Below are 20,469 nucleotides of genomic sequence, written 5' to 3' on the forward strand. Positions count from 1 at the left end.
AGGGAAAAAGACTTATGTAAATAATAAATAAATAAATAAATAAATAAAAAAACTCTGCCCTCACAGTTAAAACCATTCTTGACCTTTGTGATATATGGTCCCAATAGGGCTTAAGGCGCATAGCACAGCGCCCCACACAAACTAACGGCACCCTGTCTCCCTGCTGTAGTGTTCAGCATTATATAACCGTATTTTCGTTCACCATATTTGCACAGATGTTTTCTAAAGCTTTAGTTCAAGCACACTGTGGACTGCACACCTACAGGAAATCTCATATACAGTTATCTGGAACCGATGAATGAGTCATATCTTTCTAAAGTACCTCTCGTAACATTTTTTCTCAACTCACTCATTTCAAAATCTACTCAGTAGTCTGCAGTGTTCAGGCCCATAAGGATGTATGTGATCGTTTGCAATAATGTGCTTGTTCTCTTCCAGATTTGTTAGCATGGTTCTCCAAGAGCAGCATTCAGCAGCTACACCCCAAAGAGCACCGGAGGACAACACTACTTTCTCTCTCCACAGCTTCTAGCTGAAGTGCATACTTTACTGTACTCATCAGTCAAGTAAAGTATACACAATGTGAATGGTCCCATTTGCAAAACTGGGGTAATGTAAACAAACCACACAGCACATCCCTCTGAGCTTGTCTGTTTCTATGGTTATTTCAGACAGACCCCTGATGGATTAAATGTGACTTCGATCTCAGGTCTTTTTTTATAAATATGTGCTTTATTGTTAGCCCACTCTATGGAAACCTTTATGTGTGACTATTATGAGTATTGTAAATTTATGAATAACCAAAGCAATTACTATTTAATCTAATCACTATATATTGTCTTTTTAAACTGCTAATTAATTCTCCTATTGAGGTCGCATCTACTAATTGTCACTAATTGCATTAATGAGTTACACTTGTCACCTGCGCTTTAAAAAGACGTCTCAGCATTTCACACTACACATCCTGACAAAGGCACTGTGCGCTGAAACCTTGGTGAGTATATTTTTATTTTTTCTTGTTTTTATCTGCTGTTTGTGTTTTTTGATTGCATAACAAATAGTGGGAGCCAAATGTTTGTCATTTTAATTTTGCATTTCATATTTGTGTTGAGAAGAGCTAAAAAAAATATTTAAAAAAAAAGTTTATGGCAGCATGAGACATAGATGGAATTTCTCTTGACTCAGAAGAGGGCATAGGCAAGAACGACACAGTGTTCTTGCAGATTACGATCGTTTTGAAATCCTGGCTCTCGATAATTCTAGCTAGTCTCAACATATGTTCTCTCCCAGCACAGGGAATACAGATTCAGTGGAGTGCATCCAGAGCCTAGATGTGTCCTATTTGAATTATAACAGCAAGGGACAGATGCGTTTCACAGATGTCTGGTCTACACAGTGTCTGCAGGAAAAGGCAAAAATGTTTTGCCAAATACCATAAAGAAACTGCAGACATGTTGCTAACATTTATTATTTTCTCAGGCCGTGAGTATTCGGACAGTTGTGTTACTGATGATGGTAACTTGCAAGCAACTGAGAACAATCAAAGTACCGAATATAAACAATGACAAAATAGCCATCCAGACAAAGAAGACACTAATGCTGGCCTGACCCTTTCCTTATAACCATAAAATGCGAGATGACTCCAACTGTTTCTGCCAAACAGATGAAACTGTGTTACATCAATCACTTGCTGGCGCTTAAAGATTAACATTAAACTGCATTATGCCATAGCAAAGGGCTATGAGTAAGCTGGAGATAGGAATTTCAGGCTTAAGAGTTATTGGCAAACAAAACATATAATGATAAATGTGAAATGAATCCCAAGATACTAAAACTGCTTGATACTTGCTATACACAAAGGCAATGGAAAAACTTTGCAGGAAACTGAAGTGGGACTGGATCCGATACAATGTGGTGTGAAAGGTTTGACTGACTGGAATGGAAGTGGTGTGATTACAAACAAAGACCTGAGAGGCAGATTGTAGTCATTATGCTCTTATTTTGAATGTTCCTGTTCTTGACATTAACTCCGGACCAGAGTGGCTAATAAAAATTCTACTAAATCCCTCAACGGGACATGGACGTAACAGACATTTAGGTATCCAGCACAGTCCAATAATCTAAAAACATGCATTAATGGAATTAATTTTTTTACAAATTGCAAAGGACACTAATGTAAGATATGTGAACAACATTTCTGAATTACTTTCAAAACCAAAGGAACTACTGGCAAGAATATGATGTCTCTTTTATCGAATGTTACTGTTGACAACACAACAGCGTTGATTAGCTCTCGTAGACATGGATTTGTTTTTGTTTTCTTCCTCACAAACACATTTTGGCAAGTACAATTTACTATTACTCAACTTGCCAAACTACGTTTTTGAATGGAAAAAAGACTTTGAGCCAAAGTTCAGGAAAAATGTTGGATGGATCCCAGCCTATGTGTGTGTATGTGTATGTGTGTGAGTGTGGATTCACAAATGTGTTTATAAAGCAGTTGCACTGTTCAGTACAACGTGTAAGAACAACTATGAGACAATGTAACAAATTGTCTGAAAAGCATGAAATATAGACCAGAACATTTTGATCCTTGAGCAACGGTTGCTTGTGCCACCAACCAAAAATGGTAAAATGAATCGAATGAGCAACGGAGAGCGGCAGCTTTTTCCACGGTCGACAACAGACAGCCAAGCTTGTGGAAAAAGATCTGCGTGCCCCGCAGCGATCTTTTCTGTCTTGTGTGCCAACGTGGCCTGTCTTCCCAGATTGCCAGAGTGGAAGCCTACAATGTCAAATTGGTCAAATAAATGCCTTCTGGAGCTGAAAGTTTCTGGCTGCTGGACTCCTCTGGCACCGCGGCAGAAATCTAATTACTGCTCGCGGAAAATCCAAACATATCGGCTTGATCCCCTCCCTCAGTAAAGGCAGGGGTCTGGTCCTGGCGATGCTAGAGTATCCCCCACCCCCCATGAGAAGTGGCAGAAGTGATCTCAGAAGTGAGACAGGACAAACATTTACACTGTGAGCTGGCTGAGAGAAAAAGCTAAACAAAGTCTGTGGCAGGCCGGCAGGTTTCAGAGAGTGCTGGGGACAGCTTTCCTCCACCTCACTTCAAGTGCAATTGTAAAAATTATTTTTTAACTGCGTATTTTTAATTAATGATGCTCTTTTTTAAATTGAATCAGTAAAAAAAACTAAGCCCAGGAAAAGTACATTTCTTCAACAGAGGCCCTTTCTCTCCAGAAAGTCAAAAGTATTAAAAATGAAAGAAAAACTCCCTAACGCTTAACGCCTAACACATATTTCCTTGTTCTTTTTTCGTCAAACTTTGTTATACTCTTGTTTCCATTACATATTCAGCAAACTTTTTCAGAAGTTATATCCTACTCTTTGACATACTACATATGGAATGCATTTTTCATTACCAGATTGTTTCCTGTCTATAGAAGAAAGCTTTCCTGTAAAAGATGTAATTTAATAATTTTACTTATTTTGTCTGAAAACCGAGGAAAAGCTGATTTTTTCCCTCTCATTGCTCAAATATGAAATTACTTAGAACGACAACCCCATTAATCAGAAGAACAAAAGGTCTGAGGTTACCTTCTTTTTTTTAAAGAGAATATCTTAATGTCTTTAAAGATACACTCAGTTCATTGATCAGGTTTGTGAAAAGAATGATTTACACATGCAAAACTTTTCCTGATACTACTGAATGCTTTGCAGTGAATCCACCGTTTTGGACAGTGAAACTGCTACACTTGTATTATTTATACGTATGTGTACAGAAAGGAGAGAAATGAAAAACTGAAATCATAAAATTAACCAACACTTTTTGGTATGCAAGTCCTGACATTTAATCATCTCATTTTGTACATTAGTGCACACAATTTACTTACTTGCATTCAGTGAATTACAGTAGTAGACAGATAGTTACCAGAATAATTCAGGGACATTGCACTGGCTCCATTTAGTTGCTCTGGTGCCAAGAAGATATTCCATAATGTGTAAATATGAATCAACCTACGTGGTAAGACATGCATTTCTGGCAAGTAAAGTTATTTTACAGAGGTAAAAAAAGCATTATTTTCTAAGTAATTTAAGTTGCATTGATTGTTTCATTCTGCCTGAATTTTTAGTTGACTAATGGATAGCTATTGCCACCTAGTGGAAAAATGACGATACTAAGGGAAATGCTTTTTAAGGCCTTGTTAAGTTCATGATCTGAAAAAAAGTAAACTATGAACTGGCTAAATGTATATGTTAATTTCATTTGGAGCATAATTGTTATTTATAAAAATTTAAAAAAACACTGATTAGATCTAAATATGAATACAACAATCAAATTGTATTAACATAGATAGATAGATAGATAAATAAATAAATAAATAAATAAATAATTGACAAGTATGTGAAATTTAAACACACTGTACACAGACTACTGGCAAAAACAAAAGTTGTACGATTACATTACATATTTGTACATGGAAATTATTTGTATGAACAATGCATTGGTGCCATCTGTGTTCAGCAGATGGGAGGATTCTGAACTGAAAAAGCATTATGGTTTATGGCTGGTTGTGTTTGTTATGACGCAGGTAACAGACACTAGGTAACAGACACCAGGTAACGATTCTGGTTTACATTCTCATCACGTTAACTACTTAACAGCAGTCGTTACTTGGGTACAGTGAGCAGTCAGATTGCACAAGATCCATGGTGATGGATGGAAGTAAACTGACACCTTTCACCTCGGTGTCCAGCCACTGATGGGCAGTATCAGACCTGTAGACTCTACTAATATCAGAAGCTCCTACTACACAAACCTGGTTCTGTGTGTACAAGTGATTTAAAAAGCTAGCTTTCATCTAGCTTTCATCCCTGATCTTGATTTCCACTACAAACTCCTATCCAATCCGGCATTCAAATCAAAAGCACAACGATGCTGATGCATCACAAACACAATGCAATGACATGCAGTTTGCAGCTCTCTTCTTAACGTTCTGCTGTGGCATAGTTCAACAGCTTCCATCAGGTCCTTAGTTGTTACTTTCAAAGAACATGAAATCCTGACAAAAAAGAAAGAAAAAAAAAAACTTCAATGAACAACTCTTATGTCAGACAGGAAAGTATCAATTTTTTTATTTAATTGTTTCCAGATGCTGAGCAATGCAACCAAGGGCCAAAGATTTACTCTGCAATTCTTAATAAATAATAAATAAACTTTTTCTTTGTTGTGATGTTTTAACCTTTATGTTTGGCAAGTTCGGCAACATTTTTCTATTGTTAAAACCTATATAGAATGCTGAAATAGCATGCTGACATTTATGATGGTCAAATTATCATCAAACGTCATCACAGTATAATAAAGCAGCTTAGATGTTGCCCAAAGGTAGTGCAGCGCATGCACCTGTGCAGCCAGACACGATCACTCAGTCATTTAGAATGTACTGTGAAATGCGTTCATCCGCATGAGTGGCAGTGTACTTACGATGAGGAAGCAAGCCCCTATCATCACGGCCTTCATCCTGACATCCAGGTCCATGGGAAACTGAACGCCAAAGTTGTCTGAATCCGTGAAGGCCTCGCGGAGAAGCCCGGACCACTGCTTACTGATCTTCCCAATCTTGTTGACTTCATCCATGGTCATAATCTGTGAAAATGCATTATTTAGTGAGAGACAATAACTGAGCAGTTTACCATTTCTACAGGTAGCTGTCCAGAAAGACACAATTTCTCACATATCTGTAGATACTATATTAAAATATGATATCAATGCACTGTGCAGTATGTCAACTTCATAGTTACAGTAGACAACCATTTTTAAATTCAAAACAAAATTCAATTTTTAAACAATACAAAGGTGAAAGGAGAGAGTCGTGTCTGTCCTCAAAAAAACATGATGGAACATAAGAAAAGATTTTTCTTAAGAAAGATTGATTTTAGTTTGTACAGTCGTGTTAACGATAACTAGGCTGAAATGAACTTGTCATGGCATTAATATAATTTGCCAGTGATTCTAAAGTGGAAATTCTGTTTAAAGTGGAGCCCTATTGGTTAAAAATAAGTTTCTTATTGTACATTGTGGTGGCCACAAAACTCCACTTTTGAAGCTAACAAAGTAAAATGCCTGACATTCATTTCAATAAAACATAAGCAGGAGATAACATTTTTTCTTATATGCACATGACTTCTACATGTCATGTTTTCCAAATAGAAAACAAAAAGAAACTACTCCAACAGGCAAACAATGCATGTTTTCTTATGGCTGGTTGCAACAACAAATCCACAGCTGTTTACTGCGTGGTCGCCAACAATGCTGCACACTGAGAGAGTATTATTTCAGCACAGCCCCCGGGCAGGAAAAACGGTCCCATCGCAACTCAAACTCAAATCGCCTCAATTTCGAACCCTAATAAAAACAATCAAAGCATGGAAACAATGGCTTAACTGTCCTACAGGAGAGCTCGGAGGAGGCCACCGGAGGAGATCTTCACCCACCAGTTTCACACCGATTTAACGGCACGTTTCCTCCCAGAGAGGGCTGAAGACCCCTGACAGGGGACAGGGTTAGGGGCGACGCAGGCCTCGCTGTGGTTGCTTAACGTCATTGACTGTGGTCTTATCTTAAGGGTACCTCAAATTCGATGTCCGGCAGGCAATTCCAGCCGCAGAAGGGCCCCTGGACCTTCAGCACGGGCTCCCGTTTTTCGTTCTGGATGGTGAACTTGGGCAAAAAAGGGTGCCACTGCTGAATAACGTATCCCACCGTGTTCCCCGGGGGCGCCTGGACCTCCAGCTGAGTTTTGGGGAGGGGGGGGGGAGAGAGTAACGAAAGAAGGCAAGGATGTGACTAAAGGTAATCTCATAAATGGACATTTAACATTGCGCTCAGTAAGTAACTTGTTAATTCATTAGTCCAGTAAACCGGCAGTTGGGGACAAATACACCCAAGTTGCTTTTCTGAGTTGAGATTTCATATTTTTCCCAGAGAATGTATGCCAAATTTAAGTTAAAATGGCATTTGCAATGGTAAACTCAAAACAAACCTATCGTTTAAAGCCTCAGTAAGCAAGTGTTTTCTTGGCTATGAGCCAGTTTTAACCCTGAGCTTTAGAACATTTTGCATGTAACTTATCGCTGCGAGAGTGAGAGGCTTCCACAAAAAAAGTACTCAGACACAACTCTGAATTTGGCCCTAAGTTTGAAAATACATTCTTGCATTCCATAACCTTTCACAAAATGACCATGCTCCTAGCATCTGTACATAATTTGAAGTTTGAGTCCAAAAATTTAAGTTATGTGATCGTATTTACCAAACAGAGAACAAAAATATTTGAACAAGACCAGGATAAAACCTAGTATATGGCTGGACCAAGTGATCCGGCCGACCGATGGTGTAACTTCATAACTCACTCAGTCACAGACATTCGCGTTTGTAGGGCTGGCCCCGCTGTTGCGGTCCAGCCAAAAATAGCCAAATGCACACACTGTATACAGGTGGATGCAATTTCAGACCAACGCATTATGGGAGCAAACTAAGCTGTTTCCTTTTCCTAGAACTGACTGCATTTTATTTTCTTCAAATAGACAAATGCACACAAATGAATCCTTTGCTTTGGATCAGGGAGACAAAAAAACTTGAAAAAACATGAATGATGTATGACTACTTGCTTGTTTTCTTTCATTAAGTAACAAGGCAAATAAATGTTTTGGTGAGGGTGACCTTTATGAAGGTTCCAATCCAACCCAAGAGAACTCATATAGTGCTGTCAAACATATCGACCAGCATGGGAGTCAACTGTTCATTTGCACAGATTATACAGTTTAAGAGCACAGATGCCTCCTTCTTCTGATTCAATATTTCCCAACCTTGAAATGCGCAGGGAAGAATTGAATAGGATACAATGAGGATAATTCTGCAGGGAACAGTGCTGGGTTGGCTTTAAGGACAGTGACACAGAGAGATGGTGAGAGAGACTGCGCCAGCCCACCTCCTGCAGACAGCAGGGGAAGAGACAGGACATGCACTTCAACGGGCGGGTCACGGTGATCACTTCATGCCCGAAGTTGTCCAGGACCCGGATGGTGAAGGCTCGTATGGGCCCACAGCACTGCCTGGACAGGCAGTCGTTCTCCTCCACGGCGTAGAACACGTTCTGGCCCATCGAGTTCTGCACCTCGTACTTGTTGTTGCTCTCAAAGCCGACGAGAGCTGCAAGCAGTGCACAGCACGACAACAGGACGTCACCAGAAGCGGCGTACGCTAATTTGTGTGTGACAAGTTGACTCAGAAGGGTAAGAGGCGGGTTAGGAAACCAGAAAAGACAGACATGCCTCCGCAAATAAACAGAGGCAGCATATATTCTAAAATACAATGACAATTTGAAAACAGTACAGATGATAAAATAATTCTAACTAACTAATGCATACAAATCAATATTGCATACAATGAAATGACATAATAGCAGTTCAGAAGATGAACTTTAATTATGCGCTTCTGTATACAAGCACAAATCAATCAAATATGAATAGTGCCAGTTGATCTTTAGCACCCCCTATTGCCCAGTATCTGTCATGGACACAATAAAGTGTTACTAACTGTGCAATAATGCCATTATTTTCTCTTTTTTTAGCTGGACTACAATACCAAAGCTGTCACGGTAACATCCACAGATCAACAGTAGTATATCCATTTGTCACCTACCTTCTACAAGTTCTACCTTCTGTTTTATAAGCAGCTGATCAACCTGAGGAAGACAAAATAACGAACACACACCATCAGCAAATGCCAACAGTGATTGGTGCATACTTCTGAAGTGCATACTTCAGATACTGGCCGCATCTTAATTGAAAATGCAAGGTAAAATAGGTGAGGAAACACAGATCAGCTGACTGCAGATGCCAGTTCTTGCCCAAGACAAGCCACTTCAATCAAAAATGGTGGTGGCCCCATACGTGACTTAGGTACGTGACTTTTTTTCTTTCCATTTTTTGGTCACTTTAGGTACATACAGACACGTAAAAAAACTTTACATAGCCTACATATACCCTAAGTCCTAAATATTTCACAAATGTTCAATGGCCTGTAGAAGGCTGTATTTAAGGGTGGATTTAGAAATGGTGTGCAAAATCCCTTTAAACTACAAGGGCACAAAGACTCACTTCTGTCAGATATTCCAGCCCTGGTGGGCACCATGGTGTGGGGGGGTTGGGTACTGTGTACATGTCCATAATGGGGGATGCAGGTGGGCTGGGGAGAGGAAAGAGAATACAGAAAAAGAAGAGAGGTTGTCACAAACCATTCACCCAATATTTCACTGTTGTCTTAAGCCAAACCTGGTTAGGCAACCCCAGATGACCAACTCTACCACTTTATCAATGGAGCAGAAGTGTAGTATGCAGATTATTTCTCAACAACATCCAAAGAATCTGCGCCTTCCTAACATTCATCCATCCATCCATTATTTTATCTTGGTCAGGATCAGGTGGGGGCTAGAGCCTATCCCAGCATGCATTGGGTGAGAGGCAGGACTACACCCTAGACAGGCTGCCAATCTATCGCAGGGCCCAGCCTTCCTGATTTCCTCCATTACTGCATATCTGTCACACTGAATGGTTTCAGATCTTTAGACAAAATGTTATATTAGACAAAGGTAACCTGAGTAAACACAAAGCACATTTTTTAAATTATTATTTTAATTAATAAAAAAGTTATCAAACATCCATATCACCTATGTGAAAACATAACTGCCCTCTTGGTTTCTCCATCAACCAATATAACTAAATTTAATTGATAACTAAATTCAGCTGATTCAACACAGCCATGCTTGATTGCAACCAGTCCTGTTAAAATCTAAACCTCACTCATATTGAACCATACCATCAGAGAGTAGTCACCACAAAGTTTCTCCAAGCACACTATGCCACTATGCCACGAGCACAAGGAATTCCAGAAGAGATGAGAAAAGATTTGTCCACATCTGAATGGCTGAAAAGAAACAAGATTAAATTCTGGAGTGGCCTAGTCAAGGTCCTGACTTGAACCTAATAGAGATGATGCGGCATGACCTACCAATTTGTCATCTGAATTAAAGCAGTTCTGCAAATAAAACTGGGCTACAATTCTTCCACAGTGATGTGAAAGACTGATATCACATTATGGGAAGTTTTGATTGCAGTTATTGCTGCTAAAGGTGGTGCAACCAGTTCTTAAGTCTAAGGGGCCAATTACTTTTTCAATGGGTGATTTTTTTATTTATCTAAATTAAGTAAATAATACAACAATGTGTTTACTCATGTTCCCTTTTGTCTAAATGACATTCTGTCTAAAGGTCTGAAACCATTCAGTATGACATATGCAGTAATAAACATATGGAATAGTCAGTAAGGGGGGGGGGGTATTTTTTTAATATGCATAATCCGTTATATCCATACCAAAACATGTACAATATTCTTTATCTCCTCTCTGAATGTACAGCCCTGTACTAAGAATTAGTTGGATTGTGGACAGATTCGTTCCAGCCCATTCAAAATGATGTGAGTGTGACAGGCTCTACAGGTCTACACACACATCTAGCGCCATCGTGTGTTTCGTCCAACGATGGGCCATTTTACAAGACTTTAGTAACGTATGATGTGTATTGTCATATAGCTCCTTATAAAATAATGATTTGTTTATTTATTCAGTATTTTATCAATCAGCCAACTTGCCACTGGTCTTCAGTAACTGCGCGCGTTCCAAAATTGATACCCGTAATAATAATCGATGTAGCTGATGCAGGAAAGATACAGCACTTGCATGGAGTTTGAAACAAAAACACATTGCTTCCACTAAATATAATAGCTACGTTCAGAACCAGAGAAAACTACTACACGTCATATTTCAACATTTGAAACGAGGGCCGATTACTGTTAAATCGCAGTAATACAGACAATAGAAATCGTCTTATCAGCTTACTGGCCCATATAGCTACACAGCTGACTTCACAGGCTTCAGCCGACTAAAACTAATTTCACGTTTCATCACCAATTTTAAGCTCAATTTCCTACTACACACGACGTGGGGCGTCATTAAAATGAACATTACGACTGATAATGTGTAGTGAATACGATGACAAAGACGATGTTCTATCTCAGTGCTTAACTGGGCGCCCATCTTAAGGAGCTACAGTGTGCTTGTATGAGGGCAGCATATATGGACCTGATCTAAGTCCACATGCTTAAACAGGAGCTTCATAATTAACACAAGACGCCAAGAACATTCCATTGAAAACATAACCCACAGCATTGTAATTACGCATTTTTAAATACTCACCACCCTTTTTCTCTTTATATACGTAGTGTCCGAAGAAGTACTATTGGTACATTACGTATTAGAAATCTATTTTTGCCCTGATCTCATTGGAAGGCGTCATTTTTTCATTCTCCGGTACAAGCCTTCGACCAATGCCAATGTGTCAACAAAGGAACTACTCCAATGTTGCGCTTTGATTGGCTATCTCATGCACATATTTGCATGTACGCCTTTTCATTGGTTTACAACAAGACGAGGAGGGATGTGAGTATACAGTAGACTTGTGTGTAGCAGGTTCATGTCTCAGACAGAGAAAGTCAGTGCATAGATCGTAATGAATCCGCCAATCTATCGATTCTATTGATTATCCGGTTCTCGCGAAGTGGGCTTAGTGGGTGGAGTGAGCCATCAATACAATTTAAAGATCAGCTGCATCTGTACAGGACACCTTAAAGTGATAGTAAACATCTTAAAGTGATAGTAAACATTCTCGAGTTTAAAAACATATTTAAATATATATAATTGGCCAAGACCGTTTTCGTGTATAACGAATGATATAGATACTTCTTGAGGACCTTCCCTCACAGTGGCTTCATGTGGGTTCATGTTGTAAATAAAAATGAATTTCTAGTAAGCCCAGGAAACAGTTTGCACAGTGACATAATGTGTCCAAAGGTTATACATATTGTCAGGCAACAAATTATATATTAAATTATAATGTGCTTGTACTTAAAAGCAGAAATATATATTTTTTAAATATTCAGCAGATAGTTATTTCTTCTCTGATTGCATGCTCCATAGAACATAGCTTCTAGAAACTTAGCCACTTAACACAGATGTTTTGTTTCTTAAAAAGAGGCTTTATACCAGCAGGCTTTACAAATCTTTACAATGGTTGAAGTGGCATATGACAAACAAAGACAAATTTTGAGGAAGACTGTGGAAGCAGAATCAAGTGAACAGCTTGAGCTTTTTCAATGCACAGTCTTATGAAGTAAGTCCATGTTGGCTGGTATAAAAGACTCTTCATGATAACATCACATGATGGAAATATTTGATCTAAAGATGCCATTTCTCCCGTTGTTAATCTTTATAGAATTACAGATATATATTTTTTTCTTGTTACTATGTTACAATTCACTAACATGTAATATCTCTATGATCAATTATCAATTTTTTTTTTTCTAACATGTATTACATATTATGTGTTGTTCTAGATATCATAATGGATATGGAGATCCGGCTTTCTCAATTTGTATCTACTTTAGCTTCCTGGTTTCTGCACTTAGCCATAATGCCTTTGTCATTGGAAGAAACCTCTGATTTTCACTGGTGCTTGACTATTAAGGGTAGTCAGCCATTTCATCACAAATTAATGGATGTTCAACTTTAATGGGAGCATCACTTAACTTTAAAGAAGTTACTGAAAGTAAATACTGTTTCTTGACAGTATGTCCTGCTGATTTATTTTTCATAAAGATAAAATGATAAGGTCTCTGACTCCAGTTCCAGATTTTAGACTCTAGATCTTGTGCATGAACTTTGTTATGTATGGGCATGTTTAAAATCAAAATTAATTATCTATCATGTATTTTTAAAATCCCAAGTATCACGGAAGGTCCTTGAGTCTCTTGGAAACTAGGATCTTCCCTGTGAATGTCTAGATAATCTCCAGCAAATCAAACAGACAGGGTATATTCCCTACCAGGTGCCCTGGGGATGGGGGGGGGGGGGGGGGGGGGGGGGGGGTGGGGGGGGGTCTATCTGTTCCAGCACCTAAGTTTATCCTCTGCACATGCCTGGCTTACATTGCAGCCTATATGTCCACCCACTACCTGCAGCTCAACTTGGGGAAGAAAGAACTCCGATGCACCCTGACTAAGGGTTCCCTGCAGATTGATTATTCAGCCACTGTTGATGGCTCCACAGTGTGACTCTTGTTGACTTGCTGAGGTTATCTGAACACACTGGGAAAACCACCCAGGGGAATCCTACCTTTCCTCACCTAAGAGGCTACACGGATAGCTGTGCAAGTCTGTACAATCTCTCACCTGGAAAACTCCAATGCCTTGCTGGCCAGTCTGTGTCATCAGGTCATTACAACTGGTCTAGAATGTCACTATCCGTCAGTCTGTACCGTCCTTGCACGAACAGTGACTTTCATTTTAAACATGGTAGTGCATCTCATGATGTCATCTGTGCCTGCAGAGTTTAAAATCCTTGTCGCACAGTGAACAGGTGGGAAAATAGTGACAACTATTACTTGACTCCTCTTTTTGCCCTCTCACCCCAGGCGCTTGGACATTGTCCTTGAAGCTCCCCACAACCCTGTAGAGCTTCCATTAGCCTATATCAGGAGCTCCCATTAATCGGTGGAGCTCTCCTATATCCATGGCTCTCAGAATGCCCAGGATTGCTATTACCACCACTGAAACTAATCTGAACAAACAGATAAAGTTGCTCTCCACAGCAAATAGGTGTTGCCAACCTAGTTTGCCTTGTGGTACCTAATTCTACTTCATCTCACGTGGAACCTAGCATACAGCCAGTGCTTCGTTAGCTAGCCACTAGAAACTGAAGAAAAACAAACTTTTCCAAGCAGAAAAGGCACATCTTCAGACTACTGGACAAGACAAAACCTCCACAGTTCTCGACTCCACTATTGTGTTCTCCCAAAAGCCCACAGTGACTACTGGAGACAGTGGGTGGAAGGATCTCCGTAAGACTGACTTAATATCCCAGGTAGTAGCTACAGTTCAGCTGAGTCTTAACTGAGATTTGGCACTGCTAGGAGTGATACTGACTTCTAGCCAAATTAGGTTTTTCAGCCACATCAATACCACTACACGCACACACACTCATACAAACTCTCATACCTTCTCCTAGTTAGATTATTATAAATAAATTATATTATTAAACCTGGTGTTTGAACATGAACATGAGAGCCAAGTCAAATCAGTCTTTCCAAGAACTCCATCCTTCAGGTTATCTATTAAATCTGATTTACAATTTGTAAATTTGATTTGATTTTGTAATTCTGCTTGACTATTAATATAAACGGATTACTTATTGCAGTTATACTGCTACACCTACATAATGTAAGTGGTGCCCCATATGAGTATATAGTAGAACGATATTCCCTACACCCATCACTGGCTTCAAGCTGGATGCATTCAATTCAAATTTCTCACTTTAGTATACCAAGTGGTACTGACCCTTCCTATCCAATCAGTCAGAAAAGATCAATTAATTTGGCTATTTTCTGTTCTTAACGCAAAACAATTTTTTAAATTGTACCTCAATGTGTCTATTTAACTCAATCATCCTGTCTAAAAACCCCAACCTTTCTCTGCCTTTATATTGTAAGTGTTGAGGCAATAAACTTCACAGTGCTATTTGTATGATTGTTGCTGCATCTGTCTTTAGCTCTTATGGTTTTTGTTTCCCATGTGAAATTCACTGTTCTAAAGTCTGCTAAATCACAATATTATACATTGTGATGTGGCTTCCTATATCAGCATTAATGCATCTTGGTCCTCTGGAGCATGAGCTTGCTTTGTTTGAGAACCAAGAAGGAAATATATACTGGCACAATTGTAAGTTTATTGTTATGAATATATGAAATCACTTGTATGGATAGGCTCTGGAAACACAATGCCTCTGTATAGCACTACACCTTGCTTTGGAGTAGCTTGGAGTAGATTTTCTTGCTTTATACTACTAAGGACTGCTTAACTACACACTGAATGCTGCCCACCACTGAGAGTTGGAAGGTTGTCTGAAATTATGAGTATCTAAAATATCCTTAATTGCATGCAAAAACTGCCTGGGCCAATCAAAAGCATACACTAAAATAGAACAAATAAAAATAAAACTCAGGAAATTGAACTATCCGATTAAGTTTCACTAAGGCAAAATATATAATTCAATAGCATTATCAAAATGCAGTGTTTGATTGTTTTATATTATGTTATTAGCAACTTTGTAGCTATACATTTATACTCCAAACCAAGGCCACAGGAAAGGGATGAGCAGGAAGTGCTGTAGGCTAAATTCTTCTCCTAAGATCAACAAAACCTGACAGGCAAAGTGACTAGAGTTGAGGTATTTTTATCATTCATAGTGGAGGACAACCTGCCATTTCAAGTATGATGGCACCCAGGGAAGTTTTTTTGGAAGATGTTCCCAAGCTCAGTGATAGAAAAACAATGCACTTGCTCATCCAATAAAACAGCAGCTATTGTCAACCAGAGACTTGAGCCACAGCAGCTTTTTTTTTTCTCCATAGAAAGAAGCGAAATGGCTGGCAAAAGTAATCAGATGTGAGAGAATGAATGTGCAGTGCTAGCATTATTATTATTATTATTATTATTATTATTATTATTATTATTATTAGTAGTAGTAGTAGTAGTAGTAGTAGTAGTAGTATAAATGTGAAATGCCCAATTCCCTCCTTAATTTAGAATGTCCAGTTAGCTTTTGCCTTTTTTCATGAAATGGGAAGTAATTAATTGATGCAAAAGTATTTTGACAATCACAAAACATAGCAGTGCAACACATCACCAGTGTTAACATTCACTTCTAAATCATTTCTATTGGCTGACTGGCAAGAGGCCTATTGAGAAGAGAGGAAGTGTAAGAGATTCTCACTTGGAAAAGAAAATGGAGCATCGCGTAGTTCTGGCAGGCCACGAGAGTCAAGCACTCCGGCTGAATCAGCTGATGGCTCAGCTGAGTGATGTTCGCTTATCACAGTACATTCACTAACAGGGCACTCTACTTAAACAGCCTCCCTCTACTCATCCGGCTGCTCCTCCTGCATGCAAGCGCTGCACGTTGCTTCATAAATCCCCTCCACCACCCCAGCTCCATCCCCATGCGTCAAGAATTTACATTTCTCCATTCCTATGTGTTAAGAATTTGTATTGCTCCATCCCTATGTGTTAAGAAATTGCATTGCTCCATCCCTATGTGTTAAGAACTTGCTTTGCTGCTGGATCTGTTCTGTGTGTACCCCTCTAGGGGGGTTTGGCTGCTGGCCTCCCGGCCTTATCCACGCGGGCTGCGTGGTTGGCGGGAGAGCTCCAGAACAGAGCCATACCACCAAACATAACTGTATTGCCTTATTGTCAATAAAGTTCTACTTTGATGACAGTGGTCCTGACAGAAACAGTTCTTCACAGATACCAGAACACTGTTCAGTAAAAGCTTCTGGAAAGTTCCCCACGGTAGACAGTATTCTTAAAAAAACAAGCTGTTGTCAACTCAAAAATTCAAGTTCAACTCAGATATTGCTGTGGAATTTACACAATGATTTCCCACTGAGTAAAATTATATCTATAATCAGAAGTTGGAAACCAAGGTTATGTCTCTGTAAACCTAAAGGGCCAAATTATACCTATAGATTAATCTATAGATTAATTCCAGGGAAAGTTTTCTAAGGTCAAATCTGTGTCTGCAGGGCAGGTACAATTCCATGAGCTGTCACAGATGAAGAAATTACTTTTTGTCCCACACAATTCATTTCATGACAAAGTGGGAAGCCAGTTAGCTTATAATGCATTGATAAATCTAATTTCTTACAAAGTTAGCATGTTCATAGACATTGTTCTGAATGTGAGCATGGAAATGAGTACCTGAGTCTGTCAAACAAGTAGCATCTGCATATAATGCATATTTTCAAGTAAGTATCATATTAAGTCAAACTTGTGTTATTTTAAATGACAAGAGGAGAACTATGAGCTGCATGAAGAAAAACAGAAGCATGGGTAGCACAAAGAACAAAATGACAAGAATATAGGTTCAGATTATGGAAAAAAATTAATATAGATTAGCCTGTCAGTCTGACTGTAATCCGTTTCGTATGTTTGGGATGTCTGAGTAGCTGACACATTGTCAACATGCATGTTTAGACCCTAAGACAAAATAACACTCACCGTCATGCACCTAATACTTTAAGTACCACGGCAAGGTATTCAAAAGGAGTGAAACCACCAAAAGGAATTTGATTGCCATTTAACATATAAATGCATGCAATACCAAAACACAGCCCTTGTGTTGCTTGGATTAATGCCAATGCAGTAAAATCTAAACAGGAGGAGACAACCCTTCCTGTTTAGATTTAACTGAGTAAATTCTAATTCAATCCTACATTTCTCAACAATGTGAAAAGGCACAGTACTATTCTTAGAGTAGCGTCCAGTCACTAGCATATACAAATTAATTCTGTTAAATGAGATGCCTCAATTTCTAGTAATGACACTGCCAACACCTCAGCTGAAAAAAAGACTATACCCAACCTCGCCACTCCCCTTTACCTTCCACCTGTCAAAATTCTCACTGGGTAAATCCTTAACTTTATTTGTAGGCAAAGCATTGGCTAAATGAGACAGATCATACTGTAAATCCATGGCACCAGTAGCCCCATGAAATTTCACTGAGACCTCAACATCTAAAGTGTCACATTCAACTGTCAGCCACAATGGCTAGTAAACAAAAGGATAAAAACACTGTATACGACCATCGCGTATTGGTCCACCTGAAATTTTATCACAAAATTATAACATAAAGCACAGGGCTGCTGGACATGTATTCTTTTTTCATAGGAAAGTCTCTTAAAACAATAGTAAATTTAGAGTAGAAATGTATATGATCACAGAATGTCATCATAGGCTCCTTTTCACATTGTGGGCATCTTGGTGAACGTCATTAGAAAACCAATCAATCCAGTATACACTTCGTTTTAATGAAGAAGTACGTCCTTGTTGACCATCTTGCAGATACCTGGAGAGTACAGGATATAGATGAAAACAGGGAGGTGAAAGTTTGAGTAACACATAAACAATGCAAACTACAAAAATTAATATGAGCTGGAACCAGGGGTGAAAAAACAATATGCATGAAACGAGAAAAAGATGAAAGTGCAACTCTGTGGTAGTGCATTAAAATAACTTCTTTTTTTTTTTCACCAACAACACACGACTGCGCATACAAAAACACACACACACACACGCACACATACACACACACAGGCGTGCAGACTGATAAGTGGGAAAATGGGGAAAAAATATCTTCACTCATTCCAATTGCTGAAAATGACAGCAGCAGGCTTATTAGGGCTATTTTGAATAATAAATTATTCCCCAGAATGCAATTATTGATTTCTCTAGAATACTCTAATGAGAACAAATGAAGATTCTACCCCAGACGAGCTGACACTTCAGATGGGAGAACAACTAAGGAGGCATGTTTAATTAATAAATGACTAATAACATTATTCAGGCTACCTATGCATAATTTAAAATAGATTTGACAATGCTTTGCCTTTTCAAGGGAATTATTTATCATGCTGTGTGAAACATTTTGTGTGTGGATATAAGTCACTGAAAAAGCCAATCGTATGGGTGAAATGAATAAGATTCTCTCACTCTTCAAGTTCATTTGATAGCTGAAATGGACACATTTTTCTGTAATAACATTTGCATTCCTATATTTGCTCTAAAATTCAGCATGTTTCACCATGATGTACTATGTCTGTGATTACCTGTGATTTTTCAGACATGCCTTTTAATGTTTTTTTGAAATAATGCTTCAGACAGGCTCCTCATGTCATGGAGACAGCCCTGAGGACTAGACAGGAAATACTCATCATTCAATGAAAAAAATGAAACAAAAAATCACCACCATCTGCTTGATCTTTTTTCATTCTAGTTCAAAAGAAATTACACAAAAGTTAAAATATCGTAACTCCCACGCACCAACTGTAAAAAAACAGTTGTGACTTTGTTCTGTTTTATAGCTCTTATTAGATTTACCAGCCAGGGCCAAAGCCCTAACCTATCACAACAATAGGCTCTCCGGCTGCTCCTGACCATGGTGTGTCACATCTCATCTTGGTTTGTCAACATTAAACCAGAAAAATACACTGTTCCCATGTATGCTTCTTGATTTTATATAAGATATTTAGCCGTCTAAAACACTGTCCTGTTATGTAAACTTGTGCATGTTTGCACTCGTGCATTATGTGCGTGCGCGTATGTGTGTGTGTATGTGTGCGTGTGTGTGTGTGTGCGTGTGTGTATGTGTGCATGTGTGCGTGTGTGCGTGTGTGCGTGTGTGTATGTGTTTGTTGGTGTATGTGCGTGTGACTGTGCTTGCGTGTGTGTGTATATGTGTGTGCCTGTGCGTGCGTGTGTGTGTGTGTGTTTGTGTGTGTATGTGCGTGTGTGCATGTGTGTTTGCATATGTGTGTATACAAAGGAGGTATTGCTCTGCATTAATTCGGGTAATCTGGAGTCCACCCCTAACGAGGTTGTCATGCGTTCCATGTAATGAGTACCAAAAAGATAAATGTAAAAATGCTTCCATTACTGCGCTTTCATCTTCCTGTTCATTATCTCAGCATAAGGTTACAATACATTACTCCTGCTCCCCTGACGGATAGCATTTTACCCTCATACTTGCTCTAATGTTAGTGTAGGTATACACATTCTCCTTCCCTTAGTTTCTCTAGGATTAACATTAGAAACAACAAAGACACTGCCGAGGGCCAGATAAATTTAAAAAAAAAACATTTTTAAAAAGGAAATATTGCATAAGAAAGCTCGGAGATTCCATTTGAACAGGATTTAACACCAGCCGTTTTACCACACAGATATTAATGTGTGTTTTCCTGTTCAATCTTGTGTTTTATTTGGTGTGACTTTCAGCACAGTTATCTGGGGGTAGACAGTGTGCTTCACACTGGCACCCAGCGCCAGTTTCCACGGCAACTTTATAATTGTTTTGGAAATGATCCAGACTCGACTGGATACCAAGGTATTATTGATGTCAGAGGAAACTCATGAAATGAGAAATATGTATGTAGCCATATGGCTTGATAGAGAGTGTCAGTCAAGCAATTTTAGACATTTTATGATTATTATCATTTTTATATGCAGAGCCTAAGCTTGATATGCAATGTTTCATTATTTGAGCATGTTTCATATTGCAAAGGGAAGATGGCACCAACTACAGTATAGCAGATGTATGTTAAGCCATGTAATTGTATACAGTGAAGACATAGTATTTTACTGTACTACATGTTATATTATACATAATTTCTGTGCTTTTTATGTCATATAACCTTTATATATCAACCCTAAATAATAGTGGAACGCTTAAAAAAAAACTGA

The 20,469-nt window shown here is 38.8% G+C and overlaps 1 protein-coding gene across 2 annotated transcripts; it reads right to left on the bottom strand.

The window, feature by feature from the left end:
- Positions 1-3,832: 3,832 nt before the first annotated feature.
- Positions 3,833-11,438, bottom strand: si:ch73-206p6.1 (phospholipid scramblase 1). 2 transcript variants are annotated; one of them, XM_035412666.1, is made up of 7 exons: positions 11,318-11,438; positions 9,166-9,253; positions 8,708-8,750; positions 7,995-8,215; positions 6,638-6,799; positions 5,492-5,653; positions 3,833-5,069 (listed from the first exon to the last, which is right to left on the bottom strand). In XM_035412666.1, exons 2-7 carry the CDS (start codon positions 9,232-9,234, stop codon positions 5,040-5,042), a joined length of 687 nt encoding a protein of 228 aa, XP_035268557.1. In that variant the 5' UTR covers positions 9,235-9,253; positions 11,318-11,438; the 3' UTR covers positions 3,833-5,039. The 2 variants fall into 2 exon arrangements, with proteins under 2 accessions (XP_035268557.1, XP_035268558.1); XM_035412667.1 differs by lacking the exon at positions 11,318-11,438 and adding an exon at positions 9,884-9,906.
- Positions 11,439-20,469: the final 9,031 nt, after the last annotated feature.

Source organism: Anguilla anguilla, chromosome 4 (assembly GCF_013347855.1).
Source record: "Anguilla anguilla isolate fAngAng1 chromosome 4, fAngAng1.pri, whole genome shotgun sequence".
NCBI classification, from domain to species: domain Eukaryota; kingdom Metazoa; phylum Chordata; class Actinopteri; order Anguilliformes; family Anguillidae; genus Anguilla; species Anguilla anguilla.